The following is a 27,794-nucleotide window of genomic DNA, read 5'->3' as shown; positions in this document are numbered from 1 at the left end:
CAGAGGAAAACAGAATGTTGTAAGTATGTGGAACCAGGGGAAGACTGGAAGGTAAGGGCAAGAGAGGGGCATTATGAAGGAGGAAAAAATTGCCAGACCATGTGGGTCAGGGATTCAAGCCTCAGACACATTCATTACTAGAAATGAAAAACAGGTGAATTTTGAATGAGGCTATAATTCCATTTTAGGATTCAGTTTTCAAAGGGTTCCTCTGTCACTGGGATCAAACCATACTGAGTTAAATAAAAATCACACTGGGAGTGTGTGCACTGGTGTGCTTTTGCAGTGGATCTTGTCTGCACATCTTTTATGATGACATCTCAAAGGAATGTAGCAATTGGAACCACATTTCAGATTTCAGTTGCTACTAATAGGTGCTAGACAGAGACAACTTTAGGATTATTTCCAGTGGTTGTGTCTACACGTGCCCCTGACTGCACATTTGGTACTATGCAGTCATTTAACAGGTTTATTAGACTTTACACCTAGATAATATTCTAGTGCAAGTACTAAATGACTATGCAGTGCCCACCGGTACTCCACAGTCCCAGCGGTGCGGTTATTTTTAGACGCTGCGTCATTATGGCGAGGTAGCATCGGCATCACACTTTGTGCCTACTGACGCTACATTGCCATAGCATCTCATGTAAATGTGCCCAGTGAATGGTGGAAACATGGTATGACAACTGGTGATTTTTTTCCACTAAAATTGATGCAAAATTTGACCACAACATTTCAAATGTGAGATGAGACACACCATGGGAAGAGAAAAATTGGAGAACAGGCAGCATTTCTACTGAGCCATAACTCTTTAATCCTCCCTATGTTGGTTCCCTTCCCCACATCCCCAGAATTCCAACGATGTGTCATCTATACCTCCAGATACTAAATGGCAGTTTAAATCCACAGCTTTCTATGGGCTTACACAAACCTTGCCATTATTTCTGTCATGCCGCCTTCTTCTCAGGTAGACCCAAAACAACTCATTTTGTGCTTTCCTATAAAAACAATTCCAAAATAGTTTTTAGCAGCAGCACCAGACACACACACACACACATGCACGTGCCATTGATACACCTGAAAACAATTTTAATTTTCCCATCTCTCTGATTATCTAAAACAAATAACATTCATAGGTTTCGATTTTAGATTTGCTTTCTTTTAGCTTGTTTTGTAAGGAGGGTTTAAATCTTTGCTTTGATATGGATCCTTAGATAAAACTTGTTTGACATCAGTTGCTATATGTCACATTATGCTGGCAAATTTTTTAGGTATGTTTTAGAACTCCTGGAACAAAGACAAAAAGACTGGTTTCAATATAAACAGCTGAGATTCTGGTCCTGCCCCACCACACCTGGTTATTCTCATATTGGCAGTTATATGTTATGGTAAATATGATTACATTTCCTCTTAATGGTAACTTCAGTAGAGATTCAGTGTTAGAAAAGCTAGGTTTACTGTGTAGCTAAATATACAGAAACAGGGTTTTGTCCAGTTCTATTGTTATCTTATGACATTGTGGTCACAATTCACATGCTTGACCCCTGTGTTGCAGTAGCACTGCTGGACAGCTCACTTCTCAAATGTAGCACTCTAGTCAAGTCTCTCCATCTCAAACCATTTTGCTTGCCAGGTAAAAGAATGCAATATGTAAACTACATGACTAGAAAATTCCAATGTATGAAATGGCTATGATCTCAGAGACACCTAACTATCATAACACATTAAAGAGAGAGATTTTTTTTTCTCCTCACTCCCAAGGTTTGCATAAGGGAGCCCATGGCACAAGTTGTTTTGTTTCTATTTGAGTGGACCACATCTGTGTATTGAAGATGAGGGCAACAACATGTCTTTTTGTAGCAGTCTTCACTTAGCCCTTGGTCAAGTGTTCCCTGTCATTATTGTGGTCATGCAGGATAGTCTGTCCACCTTATTATGTACATGAAGTTTGTATACTGAATTCACAGTCCTTTCGGCTCTGGTAGAACAGATTCTGCCCTCAAAGGCACAGGCACACTCCCCTTGAAAGCAATGGGAGCTTACTGTGTGGTTCCAAAGCAGCATTTGGTTTTCTATGTCTATCAGAACATCCATACATGGATGATAGATGTTGGAGTTGAGAGATATATGGTAGACACTGGAGTTCAGAGCCTCCAAACAGGGAGTCTGAGGTGAAGGACAAACACAATGTTTAGACCAACATAATGGGCATTCAGAACTACCAGACAGGTGATGAAAGCTCCTAAACTGGGCCAAATTCACCCATTCTAGTAGAGAATTCTGCTGAAAGCATCAGGAATAAAATTTAACCAATATAAGTTTTGGCAATTGAGGTTTGTCTTAAGGTGGCCAGTTGTTAAAGGCAGATGTTATTTGGTCCTTGTTACCTAGCAGTGAAGCATTAGCAATAGCTGCCTATTCTGAGCTGCACTGGGAGAAACTGCATAGCTCTTCTTCTTTGATCCTGGTATAATTTACCTCTGTTTACAAAAATCAGTATAAATTACCCAAGGGTATGTATTCATCTGTCCATGTCTAAAGGCTGAGTTAATGGTACTGGAATATCATTCACATAAGTATCACTGACTACAGAGAATGACAGCACTGTGCAGGAGCATATTCATTCTAAGTATTCTTGGGGTAATCAAACATCCAACGAATCAAACGAAAGAAAGCACTGGGCAATGAGAAGTAGAGCAGCAGTGTGGGCAACTGGGACTACAATGCGACTCTTGGCAAATCATTTTGCCTCTTTGTTTCTCCTCCATGCCTGGTCTGTTTGGACCACAAGTTCTTCAGGGTAAAGATTCTGTCCTTTGATGTGTTTGTACAGTGTCCAAACCCATTCTTAGTTGAAGCTTACGACTGCTACTGAAATACAAGTACTTAACAGGACCCTTGCAACTCTTCAGTGTGCAACAAAGAGGAGTCTGAATATTTTTAGTTTATAGGTCTTGTTCATATTTTTATGAATTTTTTTGAAATGGGACGGTTGGATATGTAGATACTAGGCTTGCATTACAATGCAATCAGCAAGACAAATGTGTGTGTGTGTGGGTGTGCATTAGCAGACATAAAAGGCTTCTAAGAATTAATGTGTGTGTAACCATGACTTCAGTATCAACCAGTCATTAACCTGGCTGCTGGTTGCACTGTTTGTTGAACATTGGAAGAAAAAAGATGCGTATTTTTAAAGACCACACAAAAATAGCACTGAGAGGTTATAACCCTTCTTCTTTGAACTTCTTTCCTTTTCTAATTGCTAATCCACAGGGACAGAGCTGAAAATGAGTTTAAATGCTAAATTGAGTTTAAAACCACTAGTCACAGACTCCTCTAGAAACTGGACACCATGAATAAATAGAAACATTAAATCAGCTTGTTTTTTTAAGCTTTCTACAGTCGTGCAGCAAGAATAGAGAGACCAGAAAATTGCCATTGATGTGAATCAGGTGTATTGTGTGGGATCTTTCATTTATGGCTTGTTTCATTTTCTTATTTATGTTATATATAAAGACCTGGCTAAAATAAGAAGATTCCCATTCTATGTTAAATTTATAATTAAGCTTCCATGAAAAAGATTGCTCCACCCAGCTCAGAAGTTTATATAGCCTAAAAGTTGGAAGCAGTAGTCATATTCATTATGTATGTGGTTGAACTGAATGGTAATTAAAAACAAATGGTTGCTGGATAAGTTAGGAATGCCAAAGCCTCATGATCTGACTTTAAACAAATAGAACTGGGCCGTGTCCAAATTCCTGCAGTGATTTAGCCACAAGATGGTAAATCAAAAGGGCTGTCCAAAAACCAGACAGCTTAAAGCCAAACTACAAATCTGAATACATTCACAAATTCCCATATCTTAACTCAAGTGAACAGATGAAATGGGGAGCTTTTAAAAATATCTAATATGTAATCTCTTAATGCTTTACAAATTCCCTTAGATAAGAGCCTACCTTAAAACAAATCCCATCTTTAATACATGTAGATGTCTATGACTTGAACTTAGTAGCAGTGAATCAGTATACATACTTTTCAGTTTTCTTGTCATTCATTGAAGGTAATTAATTAGGACCCAATTGTGCAGAGCTCTGGCATCCTCCACTTTTTTGTTGTAGTCATTGAGAGATTCAGGAAGATGTTCTGTACCTTAAAAATTCAACTCTTTAAACAATATCAGAGTGCTGGGGGAGAGAAAACAATGTAGGAGCTGCCTTAGTTATGTGGTAACAATGCATTGTACTGTGTCATATAGGAGAAATGACTCTAAGGACTTTTGTTCATAGGTATCATATAGCCTGGGGAGATGATATGGGATATTCAAGAACCCTGAAGGTCTGCAGCATGAAGAGATGAGGAGCTGCTTAATCATGTGCAGCATAAATGCTCCTAGAACATTGGTTCTTAACCTTTTTAGACTCAAATCACCCCTAGGAAAATGCAAACTCCTGGTTTTCACTTGTTTTTGACTACAGGAAAACAGAACAATTCTTCTGGTGCAAACAACTCAGAAAGACCACAAAAGAAAAGACTGTTTTTAACACTCTGGATTCCTATTTGAAATCCCTGGGTTTATTCACAGGAATCATGTTTGCACATCTAACAGTGCTAACATTGTGTGGCACCCCATGGCATCCTTGAAACAATGTCAAGGCACCCCAGGGTGTTGCATCACCCTGGTTGAGAATCACTGTCCTAGAAGAATCTTATTTATCTTAAAATGTACCCATCTCTTACGTATAATTTAACTTTTTTTTAAATAAACAAGGCTACAAAGACCATAATGACAGCTACGTTAACAGGCTATTCTAAAACCATCATGGTAACTTTGAGTATAAGGATGGAATGTGTTTAAATACTCTTGTTCACCACTTTCATTGTGTTCAACCATTGGATGGACCATACAATTTTAATTAGAAACATTCTTATTACAAACCGTATAGAAATAGTTTCTCTCCTTTCCTGCCAGTTTGCTTTCTGTTAGAAACCACTTTTCAGAAATGCTTAGCACTGCCACTACCATAGACTTTATCTCAAGTTCTGGATGATCAGATAACCCTGAAAATCAGGTTTGCCCAGGCTTCCAAACACTGAGGTGCCCGGAACCACTGCACTCTTTCAAAATTTGGCCCTTAATTTTTCTGACTCCTTTTTTTTTATCCACGTAATGAGAATCCTATTTCCTTGTACAGCTCCCAATAGCACTGTAACAATAAATTAAGAAATGTCTGTAGGGTATGTTAAGGACTTCAGGTAGAATTTGATCAGTGTGCAAAGTATTATTTCAGCCAAAAAAATGTAAATATATAATATAATATTACCTAGTTTGGTGTATATATTAACCTAGTCTGGATTGTGTAAAAATATTAATTGTTTCTTTTCTCCCTATTTACTGCAAGCAAATGGTGAATGGATTATGCTTTGGTGGCAAACAAGGAAGACGTTTGCTGAGTTAATATATATATTATATTGCTGAGCTATATATATATAAAATGAATGCCAACAACAGCAGCAAAATAGACACTTTAAGGCAGTTTAATTCTTGCAGTTCTTCATTCCCAGAAACATAAAGTTCAGTCTCTTGCATCATTTTTTTTCCAGGAATTTGTTTGTTGCTCCTACTTCCCAAAATGTATGTTATGTCACTATAAATTAGCATCAATTTAGTGGAATAAATGATAGCTGCAGAGATATTCATATGAAAAAATGCCTATTTTAGTCTTATTCATCTTTTTCTCTTGATCATTAGGGATTAAGCCAAAAAGAACAATTATTTAAGATTTTCATGCTTTATTTCAATGTAATTTTGATACTATATAGTGTTATAAAATTCAGCTGAAATCACACACATCAGACAATGTTATAATGATAGTGCCTTTAGCTTCCTCTTTATCTAATCTTTCCATCACACAAACATGCCTTCCTCAGTGTCCTAAAAAGGTTGTTCACATGTGGACAAATTTCACTGTATCTAAATCCTTTCTGCTCTACTTTCTCCAAAAAACTGACAACATTGCAATCAGGTTACTGATTTCTCCCACTTTCTAAATGCCTTCTGATTGCTTCAGGATTTTTAATTAAAGTTGTAAATCTTTTGTTGTCCTTATGAGTTAGCTCAGCTCATCTGGCAACCTGAGTTACAACTGTGTCAACCATGCTTTTCAACTCACAGCAGCCAGTCTTATATATTACCACCGTAACCTCATATGAGGTCATGGAAAGCCTGAAAATTATCACTTCTGTAGTGCAGAGAGGTTTTAGCAGTTCATTAAAGTGTTGTCTTAGGCTGGAATTATCTGAAGGGGTAGAGGAATGGACTTTGGAATTGTACTGAGTATCCATGGAAGTGATCTTTATGTGGCCTGGGCTCTGCGGCAATCTGAAATAGAGTCAATCAGCCTTTTGCATTTATTTAAATGTGTTTTAGGCTCTGTTTGAAGCCAATTCCTGCAAATAAATTTTCAACATTATTTTTGTATCTGTTTTGGGAACCTTTTGTTGCTGGATCTAGAATTTGTCACCAGATTCAGGTGGTGAGACCTTAGAAATACTCAGAATAGTCCTGACCTGATGTGCCCTAGTTCTGCTTTTGGCCAGCTCTTCCCCTGATACAGTAACCTTGCGGTCTGGCTAGATTAGAACTAAACATACCTTTTATTTCCATTCTCCCCTGGCACATTTCCTCACTCCTTCTCCCACCCCTTATCCCACCAACAGTATTTTCATTTAGCTGTTTTGGTTACTTTATTCAACCATTATGCACATTTGCAGCCAAGTGATAACTGCCTTTTATGAATTTTCTGAAACACTCTTGATTTCCATCTCAACAGGGCCTGCTTCTTGGAGCAGTTCTGCTACTAATAGAAATCGGTCCTGCTCCACAGCCTAATATTGTGCGGTTGATTTATACTAGCTGAAGATCCAGGCCTTCTAGCTACAACTTTCAGCCTGAAGGGTGCCAGACTAGACAAAGAGTGAAAATCAGAAGGAGCTGAACCTTTTGGAATGTTTTTCTTTTTATTTCAATGTAACTTCAAATATTTTTTTGAAGTAAGGGACTGCACATGAAGTATGTAATGAATACTTCATGAGATCATGAAGTATGTGAGCTGTTCAAAATGAGCAGCATAATGGTAAACAATGGTATAGTACAGGAAAAGGCGAAGACAAACTAGGAGCATTAAATATCTCCCCAGTGAGCTGAATTTATATAAAAATTTATATAAACATTAAAAGCATTGGGCCCCAAGTGAAGCATAACAGAAAGAAGCAATCTCTCTGCCAAGAGTTTCTGGGTTGGGTTTTTGTTTTTCACTGGCATCACTGGGAAGGAAAGGGTTGGAGGAGGAGGAGTTCAAAGGCAGGGAAGCAGGATAAGAAAGAACATTTGCTCTTCTGTTTGTATTTGGCAGTGTTTCTGCTTGAACATCTTATAACCCTTATCATTCAGAAAGGATGTGTTTGCCATTCTGTGGCTCCAGATAAAGAGGGCAGGGTAACTGCACATAGTTTTAGCATGTGGAAAGGGAGAAAAAGATTTCCCAAACCACTTACCAAGTCATCAGAAAGGGACCATAATTCTACTAACTTTGTAGTTTTATTTTCATGTATAGTATAGTGTAAGGGCTAGCACAGGTTTGAAGCTGGGCTTAGCAACCTCTTTCAAGCCACAGGCCAAAACAACCTGACACCAGACCAGTGCAGGCCAGGTGGCTTCAGCAGTATGTCAGCAGCAGGAAGGCTTTCCCTGAACACCAACAAAGCCACACAGCTGGGAGCTAGGAGCTATGCCTGTACCCCTGCTGCTTCTCCAAGCTCCCTGCTCCCTGGCTGTGATATGAGAATAGTTTCTACCCATGCCTTGTGTAGCCATTCAGGTTTTCCTGGAAGTATTGCTGCTCTCCCAGGAGAAAACACAAGTGTACAGACATTCAGGCTTTTTTTCCTAAAGTAAAAATGGCTGCTCCAACAGAACAATAACCTGGAAATAACCAAGGTTAAATTACTTTTGGGATAGTTTCTTCTGGGAGAGTGAATATCTGTACATATTGCCAGAGGGGAGCTGTGTCAGGCTGAGGACCTGGAACCTTCTTCCCTGTTGCTGCCTCTTCTTCCCACCCCTACCCACTCCTACTGAGCCCAGTCCCTATGCAGCTTCACTCTAGCTGGAAACTGTGCTTACACCACTGCCTTAGGGAGGGAACGATAGGGAAGGGAGAGGGAGTGGAGGTCAGAAAGTAGTTACAGGGTGCAGGAGGGGGAGCTGGCAGGCGGGGGAAAGGAGAGCAGTTGGGAAAAGTGGCTGTGGTGCAGCTAACTAGGCACAGGTTCCAGCTCCTTGCTGCTCAGCCCCAACACAAGCCTGGGCACAGACAAAGGGCTCCATGGGCCATACACTGCTAACCTCTGGCTTTAAGTGGTCAATAGGCTTAAAAGAAGTTGTTGCTCAGAAATCTAGAGTTCATAGCTCTACTTCCCTCCTTCAACAATCCCCAACCTCACCTTTCTTCAGAGGTCCCTCGTACCAAGGCCTGTTCCAGGAGTCAGCTGTAGTAGTGTCTAATATTGTGGATAATATTGTAACAAGCATAATTAGTAATATATTCTGATCAATGGTATAACAATGAGTGGGCGAGTGAGGCACAAGCACCAGTTGCTGCCTAAAATGGGGGAGGAGGACATTGGAACGGAGACAGAGGGATGCCTCACTCTCCTGCCTCTTACCCCTGCACACACCTGGCACCTTCTATGCAATGGCTCCAGCTCCAGCAGCTGGAAGGACAGAACAGCAGTGACAGCGGGGTGGCAGCACCTGAGTGGTGGTGATGCATAGTGAATCATAGAGTCCCGGAGAAGTAGAGCTGGAAGGGACCTCCAGAGGTCATCTAGTCCAAATCCCTGCCTGAGGCAGGATCATTCTTATCCAAACCATCCCACACAAATCCATAATCTAACCTCTTAATAAAACTACTGTCAACCTTACACAACACAAGACCTAGCACCCTAACCTGCAATAGATAAAGCAGGAAGGCCACAGCAGCCAACATCCTGCTTTTGTAAAAGATTGTTAAAATATGTTCAAGAGATTCCAGGCCACACCCCTTGGTACAGGAGAAGGCAAAAAATCCCACAATCAATATAAATCTGACCATGGTATAAAATCCCATCCTGACTCCAAATATAGCGATCGGTCTAATCCTGAGCAGAGGGGCAAGACCTCCAGCTTTATATCCCAGCAGGAGCATTGGCACACCCCAGGCAAAAATCCCTAGCCTTGGCTACAATCAACATCCAATGACTTTGAGGAAGGCTTAAAAAAATGAAACAAACCCCAACATATAGCAGAAAGGGCTTGGGGAAGGGGGAAGAATTTCCTCCCAGCTCCATGTGACAACCAGCAAAGGCCAGAAGTACAGGAAACACCCACGGTAGAACACAAGCATAGCTACACCTGTCACCCCTGACCAGTGGCTGTCCAACCTCTGCTTGAACACCTCCAGTGACGGAGAGCCCAAAACTTCCCTAGGCAGTCTATTCCGGTGCCTCACTTCTAACAGTGATTAAGTTTTTCCCGATATCCAGTCTAAACCTACTCTGCTGCAACTTCAAGCTATGGATCTGTATCCTACTCTCTGATGCAAGAGAGAAAAGGTATTCTCCCTCTTCTTTATGGAAAGGGCAGGGGCTAGCCTTATTTTTTTTCTTCCCCTTCCCTGTGCACTGCCACCACCCAGGGCACAGAACTAACCAGTTACACTTCTGCTGCAGATGAAAAAACAAGTTAGCTAATGAATATAAAGAAATCAAAAAGAGCTGTTGAATTCTACTAGAATCCAAGGTACTGCTCTATTATAAGGAAAATGGATGCCAATTCCCTGAAAAAAGCTTGTATGCCAAGAATTTATTTTGCAGCCACAAAATTAAAGAATTAAGATATACAATCAAGACCAAGAAAAGCCTTCAGAAAGATCCCTTCATACACATTACTCTCAATAAATATTTTACCATCACTCAGAGATGTAGGATTTGCCCAATGGAGTTTCTGTAGCCATGGAACTGGGGAAGCCACCAGGAGCAGCTCAGAGAATAACAGGCCTTAGGCAGCCATAACATTTGGAAGAAAAAGATGATGTCCTGGAAGAGTACATTTCCAAATTCCCAATCATCAAGATATCAGAGAATCCCCCATATTTTTGCTGTTTAAGTAGCGACTCCCCAGGTGACAAAGGACTTGCTGACTTATTGCACTCTCAGTGGAAGTAGCAGCAGAAAGGACCAGAAGAGGATTTTAGTAGAAATATTCAGATCACTGATCTCCTTTCTTCCTGAGCTCGGAAACTGATCTGTCAGTTATCCAGCCTTATCTTAGTTCACTGGAATCCAGTGACTGACTTCCTATTCTGACTCAAAGCCACCACCATGGATGGGGAAGAGTTAGGCAATCAGAAAATCATCTTTATGCAGCTACAGTAGAACATCCCTTCTCTCTATCAGAATAAGGAGTGGTCCTCATGAAAGATTCCTTGAGAAGCTTATGAAGTTTCTGCTGAGCAGCAGCTATTGTCAAAGATCTTTATTCTAGATCAATTCTATTGGTAGAAATACTTGTTCACACAGCTGGGACAACTTTGTAAAGTAAAAGCTATCTGTCTTATCCACAGCTCTTTTTCTTAGCTTATATCATGCTCAAATGAGATTTTTATTAGAGATTACTTTAATTGTGCTCACAGAATAGCAGCAGTCAAATGCTTTCTGCCTCTGTGCCATGTTCTCTTTGAATGCCTGTGTTCAGAAAATAGCCCTTGCTCAAGACAAATGCAAAGGGAATGATTTGTATGGCTTTAGCCACCACAACAGAGCCAAACACAGCTTGCCTGGAAAAGGAGGGCTTCACAATTGAAAACAACACTGAAAAAAATGGCCAACCTTAAAACATGATTTACTCTGTAATTAGATCTTTTCATTTTATAATAAAACTAAATGTATTGGACAAGAATAATATTAAGAATGTTGTAGATTATATAAAGTACATATTTCATATTAAAAAGCTCATTACTTTCTCAAATATAAATTTCAGTCACTGCATATTGAAGTCAAAAGGGTTATATAAGGTTGGAGACAAGGACTTGAATCACAAAGAAGCAATATATTCAGTAGAGCTTCAACTAAAAGGCAGATATGCTAGACATTTTTTCAGATCTTATGCTGGAGCAAATGAGTTTAATTCAACTGAAGTTAAAAGAGATGCATATTAGCTCAGGACATGGGCCAAGGAGTTCAGCAGTAATACTCAAAGATCAGATAGTGGTGAAAGAAAAATTATGGTAAATAAAGAGCCTTGGATCCCTAGCTTGTTCCTCCCAGATCTACTGTTCAAAGAAGCTTTACATATAATAGGGATGATTCTTATTCTCTTTATCTGAGAATAAGAATCATCCCTATTATATCACAGGAGATTTAAAAGTCAGAATAAATAAAACCTCCTTCTGCTTCAGGGCCTAACCCACTTCTGGCAGGGTTACGGAAAAAAGTCCTCTATAAGGAACTTACATATTACTGTCCACTAAAGCATTTTTTGCACCTTCCTCTAAAGTTTCTCAGCTGACCACAGTCCTAGATGTCCATAGGTTTGATCATAGAATCATAGAAGTAGGGTCGGAAGGGACCTTGTAGATCTTCAAGTCCAACCCCCTGCCTAGGCAGGAGGAAAACTGGGCTCAAATGACCCCAGCCATGTAGGCATCAAGCCGCTTCTTAAAGACCCCCAGGGTAGAAGCCAGCACCACTTCCCTTAGAAGTTGGTTCCAGATCCTAGCTGCCCTTACTGTGAAGTAGTTCTTATGGATGTCTAATCTAAACCTACTCTCCAACAACTTGTAGCCGTTATTCCTTGTTATTCCGGGGGGCACTAGGGGAGATCTAGTATGGCAGCATCTGTCTTCCCGTGTCAATTAGATAGAAACCCAGAAGTATACTTATAATTATCACAGCTTGAAATAATGCATTTTGAGGATAGATTGCATTGCCTCCACATCTAACAAGGATTTGGCAAAGGTTAGAGAAGAGTTATGCCACCTAGCATCTTTCCTAGAAAACTGGTTGAAACAAATATCACAACTACATTACTCCATTATTCCTGGTAGAAAGAGCTAAAAAATCACTCCCATAAAACAAACACGTCAAACCTTTTATTGTCCATTTAATCAGGGGTCAGGGAGATCATAAATACAGAAATCCCATTGGGAGCAGAAAATGACTAAGAACAATGGCAGACAAGGTTCTTTGGGAAATCCAATATCTTTTAGTTGGACCAATTTTAGTGGGTCTAATAAAAGATATCAGATTTACCCAAAGAACCTTGTCTGCCTATGTCCTTAGACCAATACAGCTACAACACCTCTCCCCCCCCGCAAGAGCAATGGTAAACTAAAATTTTTCTTCCAAAATTCAGACCCATTGCACACAGGCAAAGGGATCACTGGTCCCAACCTAACAAGACCACTCAAACTCAGCACAGTAAGTTCCTGCATAGTGTTTACCTATGTAATGTCATCTTTCCCTTTGTAAAACTCCAGTATTACAAGTACTTGTCACCTGCTTTATTTTATTTGAGTGAATAAATACATTCTTGAAATCAATGAGGTTACTCATAACTATGCACAGGATTTGTGTTTTAAAGTAGAATGTACTATTCCTTAAACAGTTAAGAGAAGACACACTAACAAAAGTGTATGGTATGCACATGGATTTCTCACATGGAGTACTAACTTATGACTGTTTTACCACAGTTGATCGTGTGCCATTCTTCCTGTGTGCAGAAATATTGCAGTAGTAAAAAAAGAAATCTTAAAATTTTGCATTAAATTTGAACATTCATTAACATGCCCAACATCTTACTTGACAGCCTTGTCTACAGTTTCAGCAGTGGAACCCAGGAATGAATGAACACAGCAACTGCTGGCTTCCTATTCATGGCAGGGGCACACTAGGAATAGGGCATGTGACAAGCTTCAGGGCACTCCCAAGAGGTGTAGCGTGAGAGTCCCCAAGCTGTCAATCCAGCACCTTTCCCAAGCTCTAATTATTTTATACATAATTTTATGTAAAAGATATATATTCACAGAAAAGAACTGGAGATTAAATAGAGATGCTTCGTAAATTCCAAGCAAGCCTGCAGAAGAAACCCAGGGAGTTTTATGGTAGAGGAAGAAGGAAACAAATGTTTCATCATATTTTAAGATTTTTTCCAAAAGCAAGGCTGTGTATAAATGTTTTATATATTAACATATCAGGGCTCATAGACAGAGGTAACATCTTTTATTAAACCAGCCTTTATGTATATATTAACCTTTGTGCGTGTGTGTGTGTGTGTGTGTATATATATATATATATATATATATATATATATATAAAAACATCCATATCTACAAAACCAATGCAATTTCTGTCTACTTCAGACACCTCCATAGATGCTATTACCATAATATCTAAACGCCACACATTTTTTATTGTACTTATCCTTAGCCCACCTCTGTATCCTAAGAAAGAACTATCATCCTGTTTCACAGAGGAGGGACTGAGGTACGGAGAAATTAATTCTTCCATGGGAGATCTCTAGTAAAGAAATTCAACTGCATTTCATGAGTTTGGAAGTCCTGGCATCCTAACTATTGGACCATCCAACCACTTCCAATCAAGAACCTGAAGTCTCAGAAAATGTTACAGTTATATGTCCTCATGCTAACTGTACCTTTTACATTGTCATTCTTTCTGTCTACCTAGGGCCAGGTTCTGCTCTCTTGCAAATTGCATAGATCTAGTCTAATTCCATTTATTTAAATTAAGTTACTCAATAGTACTTTCTCTGTATTTACAATACTGTAGCACTAACATTTACACTGGGATATATTTGTACCCTATTCCAGAATTTGACCCTTTAATGTAGTGTCACTGTAATGGTTATTATGGTAACACAGCTGTACAGCAGGAATGACCAATCAAATCACAATCAAAGGCCCAGCTAAGTCAATCAACATACAGAGCCAACATAGGTAAGACACACCAGTTTGTATAGCCAACAGATGTAGCTAGCATGGCCTTTAGTATCTCAGCCTGAATGACCAAGTATTTATTTACAGTTGGGGGCAACCGTTGCCACAAAGGCAAAGCAAGAGTCAAATTCCTGTCTCTGAAACAAATAGGAAGGTACCTTAATCATGGCATCATCTCAGCAAAGAATAAACAGAGTCTCCTTTAAACACATAATAAAACAAAATAAATTAAAAGGGAATCAATGTGTAGTTACTGGGTAAACATACTATTATTCTGTGAAAGATACTTAAAGTAGACTTTTCTCAATACTCCAGCAAAAATCAATGATAGACCTTCCACTGACTCCATCTTTAGTGCCTAGCCATTATTGTAAGTGAAGGCAAATAAATTACTTACTTTAATGTATTACAAATGTGTTGTATGTACCATAAAGTAATTTTGTGATGCTATTGTGTCATCAGACATGAAGGGTACAAGTGTAGAATGGAGAAATCTAAATGCATTTCCTGTTAATTGGTCACATAAGATGCACATCGTGAACAGAGAATTGAAGGACCCAATGTAAACCTTACTACTCTGTGTACTACTATGGCTTGAACATGAAAATGTTTATATCAGTGGTTCTCAAACTTTTTTGGACTTGAGGCACCCCACACAACTTTTGTGAATTGAGTGCAGCCAGTTTCAAAAACTAGTTTATATATTACAATGTTTACCGCCTTGCAGAGAGGCTAGGTAAAGTGGTGGGGGAGCAGCCAGGCAGAGACAAGACTGAGCCTGTGTTAATCTTCTTATCTTATCTGCTTGTCTCCTCACACCTCACTTATCTCCTCACACCTTGTAGCAAAATAACAGGCAGCACCCCAGCATGCTGTGGCACCCTGGTTGAGAATCACTGGTTTATATAATGTGAGGAAACAAAGGTGCAAGACCATCTCTTTGTTCTGTATCTTTCCCCCCAACTATAAGCCTTTTACAATCTAATGTAAACTTCAGAGCACAGTATTCTCTACACCTCAGCAGCTACTGATATTGCTGTTGTCAAGCTGTTGGACTAGATGACCTCTTGAGGTCCTTTCCAGCACTGATTTTTAGTGAGTCTACTACAAATTCAGAGATTTTATACATAAACAAGTGTTGTACAGCAAACAGAACAGGCACTTGTAAATGCAGAACACTACTTTTGTCTCACAGAGCTACAGCTACTCTTTTCAGTCTAACTGATTGACATAAATGACGTTAAACAAAAGAAGTTGGCAGTATAAGACTTTACCCATCAATAGACTATGGTTCAAAATTTGCTTAGCAAAGGAAAGTCTAGAGCTGTAGCCTCTCATGAAGCAAAGAAACATAAAATATAATCTTAATGTAAAATAGCTGAACTGTACCCTCCTGCCAAAAAGGCAAAATCTTTTGTGAAATCAAAACCAAGTAGTACTAGAAGCTACAGAAAAGTTTTTATAGCTTTCAATTCTAACATTAGAAAACTGGGAACCTTGGATATAAAATTCCTCCAAGACAGGGACCTTGAACTTGACATGAAAGGAAAGCCGATTCTCTATATTATTTTAGTTACTGGCCAACCAAAAAAACTACAGTAAAATGCAACAGACACTATAAATAATAGTTTGGTACTATGTCAGCATTTCCCCATCAAAAACAGAACTGAGGCCACCACTCATTTTAGTTTCTGTGGAAGACCTCAGATAGCATACTGAACCTTGCTGAACCTCAGGAATGAGTTTCTCATTCCATTTATGCTAGGTTCAAGGGCCAGAGCAAACAAAGAAAAGGAGCTCAAAAAGTCCTGAATCTGGCTGGGGTCAATTCGTCAGTACAAAAACTGAGATGGCTGGACGGCTATCTTTGCAGGACCCTCTTTATATAGAGCTGTGGAGATTCCAGAGAGTGCTGCAACTCATAGGCAGCTGAAAGGCTGTCCTATCTTAGACAGGGCCCCAAAACTGTCTAAATTACACTTAAACAACTCCTTTGTAAATGACATCTCTGCACCACCATTTAAGTCAGAGAATTGAGATCATGTCATTAAGAAGAAAATTGACAACAACCCTTTAACTGGATACAGCTGGAAATGAACACAGCTGCTTTGATATTTTACATTAAAATTCAGCTTAGCTAAAGAAATGTAAACAGCAGTAGATTATTATTTTCCTGACAGCTCAACCAGTGAAAACTTAGAAGGATGGGTGAACATACCCTGGCAGCCACAGTTAGTGATTCAAAAGAGGTGGTAAATGCAAAAGCTGAGCTGAACCTATGTGCTCTTTGGAATGAAAGAAAGAAAAGACTTTGAAGGCATCTACCTGGCTGAGACAGCCCACCAGCCAGGATGATATAGCCAAAGGGTTTTTTCGTCTCTCCTAGTGAAAGAAATGATAAATACCCAAAATAAAATATTCATTTAAGGTAGGTCCAGGAGAGGATATGTCTTCATCATGTGTATTAGGTACTTGATGTCAAATGTGCCATATTTCAAGTAACTACTTTGAAGTAGACAACCTGCAGTAAAACATAGCCTAAATATACCCATGTGTTTAAATGCTTAAAGACTAAACTGATTTTACCTCAGTACAAAACAAGCAGTATGGTCTTTAGTAAGGAGAATGACTAACTAACAGCTAACAGTGTTTCCTCTGTCTTTCAGAATCATGATCATACATGTATTGCATGTAGAATCATCTACCGGTCAGATGAGCACCATCCTCCTATCTTACCCCCAAAAGCTGATTTGACAATCGGACTGCATGGAGAATGGGTGAGCCAGCGCTGTGAGGTGCGCCCTGAGGTCCTCTTTCTCACCAGACACTTCATCTTCCATGACAACAACAACACCTGGGAAGGTCACTACTATCACTACTCTGACCCTATCTGCAAACACCCCACCTTCACTATCTATGCCAAGGGCCGCTACAGCAGAGGAGTGCATTCTTCCAAAGTCATGGGTGGAACAGAGTTTGTGTTCAAAGGTATGTGCCCCTAACAGGCCATTTTACTCAGTAGCTCATCAGAAGGCCATTTGTCCATAAGGCTGTGAAAGCTGTTACTGCAATGGTGTGACAGTCATACAGCGTCGTGGACTTCCCCAACAAATAGACATGCAAACTACAGAAGGATCATATCTCCCACCATTCAGTTACCTCTGAGACAGAAGACAGAAACTTTAAATAATGTATGCAACAGTTTAGGTCACTAAGTGACCTAATAGTATCTATCTGTTAGCTTTATGTACAGCCCTTCTCTCAAAAAAAGTTCAGGCCAGGTTACAAAATCATCTCAAAACCAGTATAAAGTATTAAAATAAAAGTGTTACAAAACAAAAACTCCCCCAAATTACCGGCAAATTCAAAGCAATCCACCCTCTCCTCACCCCCTCAAACTCCCCTGCCCCACTTAGGAGAGGATCCTCCTGCCCAACCCAGCCTTGCTTCCCATCCACCATTCACTTACTCCATAAAATATTTTTTCCCACACCCCCTCCCATCTGCACCCACTCACACTCTCCTGCCTCGCACCCGAGGGAGTCCGCTCTCCATTCCCTTACTGTCTCTCCCCAGTCCGCATATACCTCTCTCACAGGGAGGCTATTAATATTCTCCAGATCCATACATCCTCCCTTTTCCCTCAAAGAAATGCATTATAAAATTTATTTAATAGATTTCATAGACATTAGGGCTGGAAGGGACCTTGTAAGATCATCAAGTCCAGCCCCCTACCCCAGGGGCAGGAAGTCAGCTGGGGTCAAAGGATCCCAGCAAGATAAAGGTCCATATGTTTCTTAAAGGAGTCTAGAGTAGGTGCCTGCACCACCTTTGGAGGCAGTCTATTCCAGGCCTTGGGGGCTCAGATAGTAAAGTAGTTCTTCCTTATATCCAGCCTGAAACGGTCTTGGAGGAGTTTGTGACCGATTGACCTTGTCATCCCTTGGGGTGCTCTGGTTACAAGTGTTCCCCCAGATCCTGATGTACACCCCTTATATATTTATAGGCAGCCACCAGGTCACACCTGAGCCTGCGCTTTTCCAGGCTGAAGAGTCCCATGGCTCTCAGCCTCTTATAATAGGGCCTGTTCTCTTGCCCTCTGATCATATGCATGGCTCTTCTCTGGACTCTCTCAAGCTTCTTCACGTCCTTTCTGAATTGTGGAGCCCAGAATTGGATGCAGTATTCCAGTTGAGTACAGCGGGAGGATGACATCCTTGGATTTACTTGAGAAGCATCTATGGATGCAAGCCAGAGTTTTGCTCGCTTTACCAGACACAACATCGCATTGGTGGCTCGCTCATATTCATCTTGTGGTCAATCATGACCCCCAAGTCCCTTTCAGCCATGGTGCTAGCAAGCGTAGCACTGCCGAGCCTGTAAGCATGCTGCAGGCTTTTCCTCCCAAGGTCGAGTACCTTGCATTTTTCAGTGTTGAACGGCATCAGGTTTTCATCCGCCCATTTTCTGAGCCTGTCTAGGTCGGCCTGGATCACCAGCCTATCCTCAGGTGTGGATGCTTTACCCCAAAGTTTGGTGTCATTCAAAGAATTATAACAAGGAAAGCAATACATTTCCCTGTACCTGTCTCTTTCCTTGCTAAAGGGCAGTGCCAAAGGGTGCCCTTGAATATCACCTACCCTTTGCACCTACCCCCAAGATAGCCTGCAGTCCTAATAAAACCCCCTACTCTTTCTAAGAATATTACAAAGTTTTTATCAACAAGACATAAGCAGCTTTAACAGCTTATCTGGAAGATGACCTCCTCCACATGGTGTTCTCCAGCAGCGTGCCAAGGCTTTGTTTAAAACTCTGACAACATTACCTAAGGCAGGTTTGGCCAACCTGCAACACAAGTGGCATGGGCAGCCTCTGTGCATCATGCTGCAGACTGGGGAGGAAGCAGAAAACACAGGAGCAGAAAGCAGAGCAATAGAATGGGCAGGGAGGATAAGGCAGGGAACAGAGCAACAGATCAGGCAAGTGAAGGGGATTGGGGTGGCACCCAAGGAGTAGAGGGGTACTTATCTCGTGGCATGCCTGCCAAAAAGGGGGACCCTCGCTGACCAAAGGAATCACTGAGCGCTCATTAAGACCTTGCCTGTTTAGGCTGAGATCTGGAAGGATTCAAAGTCCCAGGCACTATACCCTGAAAGTACATTTGAGAAGTGTAAGACTCCCCTCTGTGACTTTTAGGAAAGAACCTGACTGCAGTGGATAATACATTAGACTGGAATTTTCAAATGAGCCAACGGGGTCCTTGCCTGTTAGCCTTTCTGCCTCTTTGCCACATGGTGCCACAGTCACTTACTTCTGAATATCTGGAATGAAATCTTGGCCTCATTAAGTTTAACAGGACCATGTTTTCATCCAAGGTGCTCATTTATAACACATTGTTTAACCTGCAGCTGAAGGTTTGAAAAATCAGCGCTAGTAATGTAGTTCTGTCAGTTTACTCAAATGAACTTTGAATAGTACCAAGGAAACAACATGTGAAACAAGCCAAAGACCAACATAGTTAGAAAATCTCAAAAAAAAATGTTTTTGCTTGTTTTGTTTTATTTGTTTGTTGGTAAAGTTTGTTAGTGTTGATTCACTGAAAACCCTGATACATGTATGTTGCGCGTGTGCATGCATGTGTATGTGCGTGCACATGTGTGTGTATGTGTACATATTGGTCCAAATCCAAAGTTAGGGTAAATTTCATTTAAATTCCCCTAGGGCCATTCGTTCAGGCTTTTCTGATGCAGCTGGGTTGATGACTTAAATACAATTTAAATGTATGTCAGGCTAGCTAGAATAGGAGAAAGTTGTGAGACTTTCTTACCTGACATTATTAATTGCAGTTATTGTTTGGACATGCAATAAAGTATTCCTCTATTTTTCAGTCCTTAAAAAAGCAGATAAAAGTATGGAAATTATGAAGATGGTGAGACTGTTGCACTATTTAAGGTTTCAAGTTTCCATTTAGAATGTGATGTCATAAGCTTTTGGGGGTAGTTTATCTTAAAAGGAAGATAAAAGTACTTTATAAATAGCTCTGTTCATGAACTAAGTCTTAAATAAAATATGAGTGAAGTTTTATTGTATCCTCTGCCATCTATCTTCCCATCTAAACCAACCAGGTTTTATCTGTAGAGGATTGTCTGGGATTTAGAAAACTAGCCTGTTTAATCTCTGACAGATAGGAGGACATCAATCTTTTTGATGGCCAACTACATGCAAGAAATGAACCAACAGGAGTGGATTTGCTGGCTGCACATGCAGTACAGAATTCGATACAGAGATGAAAGGAAACAAAACTCAACATTAGAGTTGCCATAATTCACAATGGTAAAATTAAAAATCAGTCTTAAATCATTTAAAGGAACAGCCCTCTTCTTACTCACTTCTGTTTTATTGCCATGCAGTAGCATAACTAACAGGGAGGTGATAGGGCAGAAAAATAGCTATAGCCACAGCAACAACTGATCATGTTGCACACAGCAGCTGGTTCTGCCCCATGCACTATGGTTGCCCCAGGCACAGAGCTGTCCTTCTATGCCTCTGTTGCCACATAACAGAGGCATAGAACTTGACTTCATGAGAGCTTACTTCTGATTAATACCGATAAAAAGGCCTGATCCAAAGCCTATTGAAATGTGTAGAAGGACATCCCACAGACCTCCGTCTGGCCACTGAATCAGATACAGAAATGGCAGGAGAAGAAAGCACATTATTGAGCTTCTGAAGTCAGTGCTGTGACATAATAGGACTTGTTTTTGCTTTTGTTTTGTCCCTCGGGAGATAACTGCTTCTTTTTCTCCACTTACAGTTAATCACATGAAGGTCACACCCATGGATATAGCTACCGCCTCTTTACTGAATGTCTTTAACGGGAATGAGTGTGGAGCACAGGGATCATGGCAAGTTGGAGTCCAACAGGATGTTACTCACACAAATGGCTGTGTTGCCTTGGGTATCCGTCTACCTCACACAGAGTATGAAATCTTCAAAATGGAGCAGGATGCCAGGGGTCGATACTTATTATATAATGGCCAGAGACCTAGCGATGGATCTAGTCCAGACAGACCAGAAAAGAGAGCTACTTCTTATCAGATGCCATTAATTCAGTGTGCTTCATCGGTGCCAAGATCTGAAGAGTCACCAGAGGAGAATAAAGTAGGCCAGTACAGCAGTGGGACAACTGAAAAGGATACCAGTGTATTCGTCCTTACACTGACGCTGTTTATTTATACTGTGTCACATTGGAACATTCTTAGCTAGAAGCAAAAAAATTATTTTTCATGACTACAAAGCCAAGATTCCTTATGACTGAGGGTTTTTCTTTTTAGAAAGAAGAGGACATTTATTTTCTTGATGCACTTGAATGCCTGAGAACTGTTGTTCTTTTCCTTGTTTTTTTCCCCTCCTTGAATCATGAACAGCACTTGTTTGATGTTTCTACTTTGAACTTCATCCAGTTTGATCCCTGACATGACTGCACACAAGTAATTGCACTTTAGGACTGCAGACTTTGGTGGGGGTTTTCTTTTCTTTCTTTTTTTTTCTTTCTTTTTTTAACTGCTGGGGTGAACTCTACAATCCTACTTCAGTTGTCTGCCATTTTGCTGTTGTAGTTCTTCCCCTTCTCCCAACACTCAGTGTCTCATCAGGAATCACTCTGTACAGTGTTAATGTTGTGATAATGGCTTCCTGCTTTAGGAGTCTGATGTAGATATGTATATAGGAGAGGGAAAAAAAACCTCACAAGGATTTATCTAAACATAATCTTACAGGTTATAAACAAGAAAAATATAAACTGTTCTCCATTCCAAAGTGCCAAATCAAAAATCCCACTAATTAAAAACACTTAAGATAATTAACACTATATTTACATTGATTTTTAACTTGTAAAAACAACCAAAGTTTTAGTGAGTATTTTCTCACACAACTACAATAGATTTATAATAATTTATATGCCTTCCTTTGTATCTACAAAGTAGTTACAGTCAACCCTTGTTAAAAGCCAGATTGAGGAAATATTTGTTCAGTCAGACAGATATAGCTTATAAATTGCCAGTACATAAATGCTAAGGTGATCTGCTGTGTGCTCATACTCAGTAGACCTCATATCCTCTCTATGCATTGTTTTGACCTTAAATTGTTTTGTTAGGTGTGGACAAAATCTGGAAAGGCACTGGGAGCATAACGCTTCCTAGAAACCTTGTTTAGGAGAAGGAATCTTTAAGAATTTTTAAGTGGTGGTAGGTAGGAAGTAAAGAAAGGATTTTAGCAGGAAATACCCAGTGGGCCAAATGATGCCCATGTCCTCTCAGCTTAGACAGCACAGAAACAGCTGACAATTGGAAGAGACATACTACGTTACATGAGAGAGTGGGGCTACACAAAGGTGGCAGCTCCTCCCCACCCCATCCCCACTTCCTTACACATCAAGAGCTCACTGAGTCTGGGAAAACATGGCTGGAAAGAGAAGACAAGCACAATGAGGAGTACCCCTCTAGAGTGCCATTTCACTTGGAATATGGCATGAAACAGTGCTAGGCGTATTCTTAGGTACACCCTGCTTTACATCATCTAACCTCTAATGGAGGCTTTAAAGATCAGACACAGGTGAGCAAGCAGAGGAGCTCCTAAATTAGCCATGCTACCATGTAGTATCAACTCCTAGGAATAATACAGTACTATTGTACTCCAAACACTAGGAAGAACAAACTCCTTGACTGCAGAGCAGTCCACAAATCCACAACCACCCCTCAACTGAATTGCCTGGAACTTCTAGGTGAAAGAAGCAAGTTGGACTCATGATAATGCCCCATAGCATTTGTAATATCCCTTTTACCAATATAAAATGTAATTCCTGGGAACAAGAGCTGAGTAAAAGGAGAAAGGAGGCACCAGGCTTGGGCCATATCATGACTCTCTCAGTGTCAAGGCAGAAGTGCCTGATAAAATTGTGGATTTCTACTAAAAATAAGTTGTACAACTATGATACGTGGAAGTGCTCTGACTTTTTAAATTATTACAACAAATATTAGATTAAGGGTAATGAGACTGTAAGGTCTCCATACTACATGGTATACTACATGACACAAGGTAAGACTCCATACTACATAGTATACTAAACTTTCCATAGGGCACTGTTTTAAACTATCAGGAGCAATGCAAGTGCTATTCCAACAGCAACACACTTACACTCAGATGAACTCCGTTTTCATATACGTCATAAACCTTTGCCTCTTTTTAGCCTGAGCTTTCCAGGCTGGTCTTAGTCTTTAAGATGAACTTTCTGATGAAGTGCAAACAAAATTCATGTCCCTGGTTTGAGTTATGTATGGGTGAAAAAAATATGGATTTTCCTCCCTATAAAGTTAGCTTGCCTTTTTTTCCACAGATGGAATGAAAAATCATGGAAAACCCATTAGTATAAGCTCAGCAATCTGAGGGACTGGATCATCAGCTTGTAGTCATCCAGTGCCAGACCCTCCCGGTGTGATGGCAAGAGTTGGTTTCCACTTCATCATCTCACAGCAAAACCATGGGAATGGTTTCTGGCCTTGTCAGCATTCACTCAAATGGGTTTCCCTCCCCACATTCAAATCCACTTGGAGAGAGTATGCCAGGTCAGCTGTTGATAGGGAAATATTGGAAGCATAGTTTCAGATGAGGTCTCAGGACTGAGTCATGCTGCCAGTCTTCTTCTTTTGTATGACTGACTTGGAACAACAATTATAAGTTTAGTTTAAGGTTAGTTAACCAGTCTAATGATCTTAAGAAAAGAATGCATCTCTGCAATGTCACCCTCAAATTTGTATAGAGGGCAGTGTTGTTATGTGGTCCATAGTTTGACCAGGATTGCCAGACACATTTTGCAGACCTCCAGATGCACCATTTGTGCATCAAGTGACTGCAGCAGGCATGCCCAGTTCGGATCCAATTTAGAGCCTTCCATGTTTTTCACAGAAGGCCAAAACCAGGAGGCTTTATTGTTGGGCTGGAAAGTGGATGTTTATTCTGAACGGTGGTTTCATTCCATGCTTTCCTCCAAGCTGCTGCACTGTCATGCCCTAAGGGCTTGTAGACGTATCCACAAAGGTTTCCAGGAGACCAAGCAGTGAGCTAGGAGGTTTTTTAAATCTCTATGGTTGGGGAGGTCTGGGTTGTCGTTCATGCAGACGACCTGCCTGTATGTAGCTTCATTGTGGCAAATGCTGCCAATGGGAGCAGAACACGGAGTACCACAGAAGAGTCACGTGTCCTCAAAAGTCAGGACTGAACCTGTCAAACAAGATTCTTTGGGTAAATGTGATATCTTTTATTAGACCAACTAAATAGTTGGAAAAATTATTCCTTACAAGCTTTCAGGCACAAACACCCTTCTTCAGGTGTAGAGAGCCTGCTGGTGTTTGTATGCTCTCCTTGGTGGTATAGAAGCGTAAGCCAATACGCAAAATGCAGGTCTGTGAAAATGCAAATGTATGGCAGTGAAGGACCGAACCTGTTCACACTCTCACCAGTTTTCCAAGTTGTAGATTAGCAAAACTTTTCTGGAATTACTCCCAATTTATTTCAGGAAGAGATTAGAATCAGTTCTCTTACCTTTTCATGACTTCAATTTAAAACGCTAAACTCTGGGATTGCACTAGTTTTTTAATGTATGCCTAGATTTTTATTGTATTATTATTTAGAATTCCTAAGACAAGATTCTTTCCTCATCCCTAACAAGAACAGTTATAAATTGCTGTGGTTTCAGAGAGCCAGCTCCAGCATGATGCATGTATAACCTTTCAGTGTAATGAAGGATTGTGGCCTGTATCAAAATACTGTTCCAATGTGATGTTCAGTGGAAAATTTAAAGAAGCACTGATCTACAGTTCACTATCGCATGCAAAATCTCTCGGTTCTTGAACACTTACCAGTCTCACTTTAAACTAGTTGGACATCAAAATTATTTTGAAAACATGGAAGGTCAAGAAAGAAAACATTCAATCCTTTCCAAATGATAATCTAACACATTCAATGCCCAGTTGCAGTGATAATGTTGGTGTCCTGGGGTAACATTGCTCATAAGGGGCTGCTGCCCTTATAGGATACACGGTAGTTAAAACGTTCCTAGGGAAATGCAGCAGTTGGTCTTACCAGATGTTTCTACAAAAAAGGTATTGATGGTATTGAGGGTCAGGTTCTGTACCATCTTTTAGGCCTCTACATGAATTAGGCACTAAATTATATTCCACCCTGTTCAATTCCCTGAAAATCCATAGTGTATTTTGTAGCACACCCTCATCTTACCCTTCATAGTTCTGAGTCTCAGAAAACAGGGAGGAAGAAGAGGAGGACCCAGCCACTTTTTGCATTCAGTGGTTTTCAGGGATGTGAGCAGGATGGGAGGCAACTAAGTCCATTTACACAGCTAATAGCTGGAATAGAATCTAGCCCCAAAGTGATTAACTACAGGCTCTAGCCTGCTTTGAACTGCCCTTGCATGAGGATTTGGCTTTGCCTACATCTTTCTCAATTCTATTAATGGCAGATGTCACAAAGTATATGAATTGTGTCCAGGAGAATTTTTTTCTTTACCATCTTAGAGATGGTTTAAAAGAAATAACTGGAGGAACAGTTTCATATAACATCAATATTGAAATTCAATTTCAGGCTCTTCCAATTCATTTGTAATGTGTCAACATAACTTTATGAGTACGGTTTCTTTGTCCATTCCATACCAGCCTTTTCAAATGCAAGAGAGAGATGCTTACCTGTGCCATCCATATCAGATGCTTTTCTAATACTTATCTATTTGTTTGTCTGTAATACTTCATGGCTAACATATGAACAAGTCTTCAAAATAACAATTAAAATATGCAGCCTATGTTCTCAATAAGCTGTACACACATCTGTCAGTTAGACAAAATACATAGCTGAAGAGTTGTACTAGTTATTGATCCTCTCATTTCAACTAACCTCATTGAAGCTGTATAGCTGCATGTACCCTATTGTGCTATATAAAATTATTCCAATCTGTTTTTTCATTTGTATATAGCCTGCCTGCCTGCTTTAAGTGCTAAGACCTCAACCTGTAACTGATTTAGCAGTGGAAGACCTGTAAACAACTTAATGTGTATCATGTGGGTTCAGATGTCTTTAAGATGCAACAGGGATAAAGCAATTTTCTTTCACAACTGTCAGCATGGCCTGGGACTTCTGTAGCAGCATTGTTGCATTCTGGCCCTGAAGTCATTGTATGAAAAAGAAATGGGATATGCTACAAAGAAGCTATTGTGCAAGTCATTTTTACCTATTAAGTTTTAAACAAATAACTTCTCTCAAAGTGCAAAAGGGTACAGAAGGCAGGAAGGCAGTCAGAACAAAGCCAATGGCCTATGTTACCGTTTACAAATTGTGCCTGCTCCCCTGGGATAGAACACTATTTTTATGAAAGAAAAGTCCATATCTGAGATCTCAAGTCTGCCTTGCTGTGTTGGAGTGTATTTGCTTAGAGCCCAGGATTTTTAAGAAATCTTTTTATTTTTGTAAATTTATAGAAGATATTTTTCTTCCCAACTACACGTTCCAGATAAAACTGCCAGGGAAGTCTGAGCGCTTGTTAAAATATTGATTGAAATAAAAGACTAAATGAAGAACTAAGAGTTCCTCAACATTTTATCTGTAATGGCTGTGTTTCATCTCCTTTCCACCAGTGTAAAATAAAAATAAACTGTCTCTTGGACAGCTAGGCCCCATCACTCTGTCTAAGCTTCCATGCAGAGAAGCAGATTTCTAGAAAGAATTTTTGCAGCATGTTACCACAACTAGCATTCAGAAGAAATTGCTCTGCTAAATTCATTTGTGCTTGAAACAGAAAATCTTCAGTATTGCTTAATTAAATAATAAAAAAGCCTGAAATATATGCTGGAAGTACACAGCAAGAAATGATAATGTTGGCCTGAGAACACAGTCATGCAGTCAGAACAGCTGTGTCAGTACAAAGGGTGTGGTTTCACTAGAAACAAAATATTTTCATAAATGAGCTATAATCAAACAAAACAGGATTACTGTCTCACTTGCTCCAAGGGCTATAACTTGAAAAAGAAAGAGAGGAATGCTTTTCTTGAGCAGAAGAAGATTTTAAAAAATATCTGATAATTGGAAGTGTCAGGGGAAAACCTACTTAAAGAACAGTTCTGAACATTTTAAATTATACCAGACTGCAGATAGAGAATAGGGGTGAAATCCCAGCTCTGCTGAAGTCATTGCAGTTTTCGTATTGAATTTAGCTACATCAGGATTTCACCACAAGTTTTCAAAAATGATAGGTGATTTTGTAAGCCAGTTTGAGATGCCTTAAAAGGGGCTTGGCTTTTAAGAAACTGCTAAGTATTCATTTTCTGAAAACGAAGCCTGTTTAAAAGCATCTCAGACTGGGCACCAAAATATTGAGGTATCCAAAATGACAAATCTAAAAAGCTGCAATCTGAAAAGATAGAGGGAACCTCTAAAGAGGTTTCACTGTAGCCTCCTTTTCAGCCAGTTTTGTGGGTACAGATGAATTCAAGCAGAAAATTCAACCATCTAAACCAGGGGTGTACAACCTTTTTGAATGTGGGGCCAGATCATGAACTTCTTATCACCCAGTGGGCTGGCGAGTCATATTCAAAGACCTCACAGGAAGCGGTATCACATCAACCCCCCGAAACAAAAGTACAGTGTTTACTTTCATTTCCCATCACAGCACCTCAGGCCTCA

At 40.1% G+C, this 27,794-nt stretch overlaps 1 protein-coding gene across 1 annotated transcript in view; it reads left to right on the top strand.

Annotated features, from left to right (window-relative positions):
• APCDD1 (APC down-regulated 1) overlaps positions 1 to 26,692 on the top strand; it is a 40,635-nt gene extending 13,943 nt beyond the window's left edge. The window contains exons 4-5 of the mRNA XM_006262863.4: positions 16,718 to 17,039; positions 20,866 to 26,692. Of these exons, the coding sequence (XP_006262925.1) occupies positions 16,718 to 17,039; positions 20,866 to 21,317 (774 nt within the window). The 3' untranslated portion in view covers positions 21,318 to 26,692. The remainder of the gene's footprint in view (positions 1 to 16,717; positions 17,040 to 20,865) is intronic.
• Positions 26,693 to 27,794: the final 1,102 nt, after the last annotated feature.

The sequence above is a fragment of the Alligator mississippiensis genome, chromosome 3, assembly GCF_030867095.1.
Source record: "Alligator mississippiensis isolate rAllMis1 chromosome 3, rAllMis1, whole genome shotgun sequence".
NCBI lineage: Eukaryota > Metazoa > Chordata > Crocodylia > Alligatoridae > Alligator > Alligator mississippiensis.
The sequence above is the reverse complement of the archived record's forward strand: the minus strand, read 5'-3'. Positions and strand labels throughout refer to the sequence as shown.